General features: G+C 45.3%; 1 protein-coding gene across 1 annotated transcript; it reads right to left on the reverse strand.

The window, feature by feature from the left end:
- Positions 1 to 1,742: 1,742 nt before the first annotated feature.
- Positions 1,743 to 2,851, reverse strand: PPTG_19222 (hypothetical protein). Its single transcript, XM_008917564.1, has one exon. It carries the CDS (start codon positions 2,647 to 2,649, stop codon positions 2,065 to 2,067), a length of 585 nt encoding a protein of 194 aa, XP_008915812.1. The 5' UTR covers positions 2,650 to 2,851; the 3' UTR covers positions 1,743 to 2,064.
- Between the last annotated feature and the right edge of the window lie 330 nt (positions 2,852 to 3,181).

Below are 3,181 nucleotides of genomic sequence, written 5' to 3' on the forward strand. Positions count from 1 at the left end.
CGATTCCAGTGACGCTCGGTGCTGAGGAAATTGCTCTAGGAGCCAAATCTTTGCTTGGCGATAGTACTGTATTGCAGTGTTTCGCGCTAGCAGTTTGCCCTTCTTTACTTCACTAAACGCAAGATACATTCCAAACTTATCCATGACACATACAAAGCTCTTGCCACTTTCATCTGCCTCAATACATTTTCTTACAAATTTCTCTTCAACTTCCTCGCCCTTCAAAAACTTGGAGAATGCTGCGACAGCAGTTGCCTTGGCACGCAATGTGTTGCCGGGCTGCAGCTCCTCCAAACCCATCATGATGGTCCGATAAAGAGAAATATGAAAGTGATATGCCTAACACTTGACAATTGAATGAACACACACATATTTTAGGAGTTGATCGGACCTGATACGCCCGATTGGGTGGTTTAGGTGACTCAACTACACCTACAGTGTCCTATTGGCTAAATATACAATTGTTATTAGCTGTGATTGGCTAAAATTAAATGATGGTAGTTAATTGGCAATTTTTTTTACCTATACAAAGTTCAAATATGGTCCGATAATCTAACATATTCATCCATGTCATACTACTGCGTGGCCACGAGGGCGACAGCGGCGGAAATTAGGTAGGCGCGAGGCATGTACACCATGGCAGACTTTCGTCGAGGTGGAGCGAAGGCTTAAGGTAACCCTCTCGCAAGCGAGCAGAATTGAGAATGAGCAGGGCGTTAACCTCGCACAGCGAGCTGCTCTACTGCTCCCTGGCTACTACATGTATTAATATTTGTAGTGCTTAGCAACTTGCTGTACACGTACACCACTTGAGCGTGACACTTTGAACACACATCTTGAGCGAGAATCTAAGAAGAAACCGTGTCCATTTGTAACGCGGACTTCAAACTTGACGGTCAAGGTGTGCAAACAAAAAACACGAGCTCTTTCGAGATCATGTAAAAGTAGTGTCTGTTCGACAGGACAATGCTCACCGAAAAAACTAATTGGCGGCTCGAACATCAACGTGGAGCGAAAACGAAATGGCCGCGTTATAGGAACGGTGAGACGGGCACTGTGTACATTGCAGCGAGCACCTGGGTTTCCTTGTTGTCGCGGGCTGGCGGCGACGCCCACATAGCGTTTATTAAAGCAGAGGACGCTCGGTGTCTAAAGCTACTCGTCAGCGCAACACAAAACGCAATTCGGCCGCTCAGCTTGCCGAGCTACTTACGTAAAGGTGCTCTTGATTTGAGATCTGCAGCTCACAGTGATCCTTTCCACAGCAAGAGGCTCAACAAGCGAGGACTGTCCTGAAAAGCGAAATAGAGTAGATTAATGCGCAACCAATTATGTATGCGGCTAGCAATTACTTCGAAGCACCTGTAAGCTGGAGATCTGTATTACATATACTTTAACCAACCCCGGAGACAGCATACATTGCTTCAATTAGCGTGTTAATAAGCTTACAACCAAAAGCCGCAAACTACTTTTTGTTATGGTTTACTCACTAAAATTTAAACAGTATCCAGTGGTGCTAACTGTATAATAATAACGGGTCGAATATTGATTTTACAGTCTGTAAAACCAATGATATAATTATATTTTGGTAGTATTCGTGTACTTAATTTGAAAAGGGTGCTTTATTCGGAGCAATATGTTGCACAGCTTTGCTTCCATTTCCTAGTGAAAACGTGTATTCTTATTAACTTTTCAAATTCAAATTTGAGAAGTTTGCAAGAGTGGAGGCGTGAGTTGCGAATGATCTCAACACATTTTAGATCGTCAAGGCAACGGAGCTACTTTTAGAGTATCTGCAGATCCTAAGACCTTGTTCGCGATGGCCTCAAAATCGGATTTTGAGGGCCATAATCTGGTTTTGGGCGATAATCACGACCACGAACACGACCGAATCAAAATCCTATTATCCTCTTTAAGAACAGCATAATCGCGTTTAGACGCTCAATTCGTTAAGCAGATGTGGACCTGTTTTCTGCAGGTAATCTGCTCGTTGAGTGACACAGTGTCGCTATTTCGAGTAGTTCCCCCACGCATTAGAAGCACAGAAAATCGTCGCTCTTGCTTTCAATGCTTTCTAAGCAGCAAATCAAGGTGGCCAAGATGGCGAAGGCTTCCTGTCGTCGGCCTGGAAAGAAGCCAAAGGCCACGCCCAACAGCGGCAACACTGACCACGGAAGCGAAAGCGACAGCGCTGCTGTGTCGGCGCCACCCAGGAGCCATGACGATGAGGTAGGCAAAGAAGACGAAGAAGGGGAAGCCGAGGGGGTCGTACAATTGCGTAAACTCCATGAATACGGTACTTGTGCACCTTGAGAACGCGAGATCGAAAAGCACTTCTTGAGATCGACACGTTGCCGCAGTCTCAAGCCAATTCAATGCGACGGCGAGAACTTCACGCTGGCTGCCGAGAGAACTCCTAATGTGTGACTGGCAGGCCTGAAAGAGGGCGCCAAACGCTTCCTGATCCATGCGAAAGTAGTCCCTGAATAGCGACCTGTTCTGTGACTCGAAGATCGCATCGAAGAAGCGCTGGCCGGTCACCGTTGTAAGCCCCAGTAGCCTCATGACCTGCTCGTGCTTATCTTTGCGCGACTGCTGCCGCAAGTGATGCAGCCGCAGCAACGCGATGATCATGAGGAGCAGCAGCATATTGCTTGTCAACGCGGAAAGCTAATGTCACTATGGAGAGAAGAAAAATATCCAAACATACAAAATCGTTCGCGTGAACACGACACGGCCTAAGTAGGATTATGCTACGCGCTCAAAATCCGTGTTTGTTTTTTGCTGAGGCGGATAATCACGATTTAGCTGCAGCAGAGCCCAGCGCGAACACGGCCTTAGTCATCTACAAAAGATTCTGAAATTAATTAATTCAAATATTTGGTTTATACCTTGTTGGAGGTTTTAAGCCATTGTCATTGACTATATTGGGATTGACTTTTTATTTGAGAAAAATATTATTTAATAAGGTTCGGTTTCATTATTAAGTTCGCTTTCAGATTCGCTAAGTTCGGTTTTGGGCTGACGCAGAGCTCTTTTGGTATGACAAGCATTCTCCACGTGTGCGCTGATAGTAGCGCTTCTGCGCCGCCTTGATCCGCTCTATGTTAGCGAGGTATTGTTCAGGTGAGTACGCCATGGTTAGTATATTAATAACTTTATATTTATCAGGATAAAAAAA

Source organism: Phytophthora parasitica (assembly GCF_000247585.1).
Source record: "Phytophthora parasitica INRA-310 unplaced genomic scaffold supercont2.106, whole genome shotgun sequence".
In the NCBI taxonomy this organism is placed as follows: domain Eukaryota; phylum Oomycota; class Peronosporomycetes; order Peronosporales; family Peronosporaceae; genus Phytophthora; species Phytophthora nicotianae.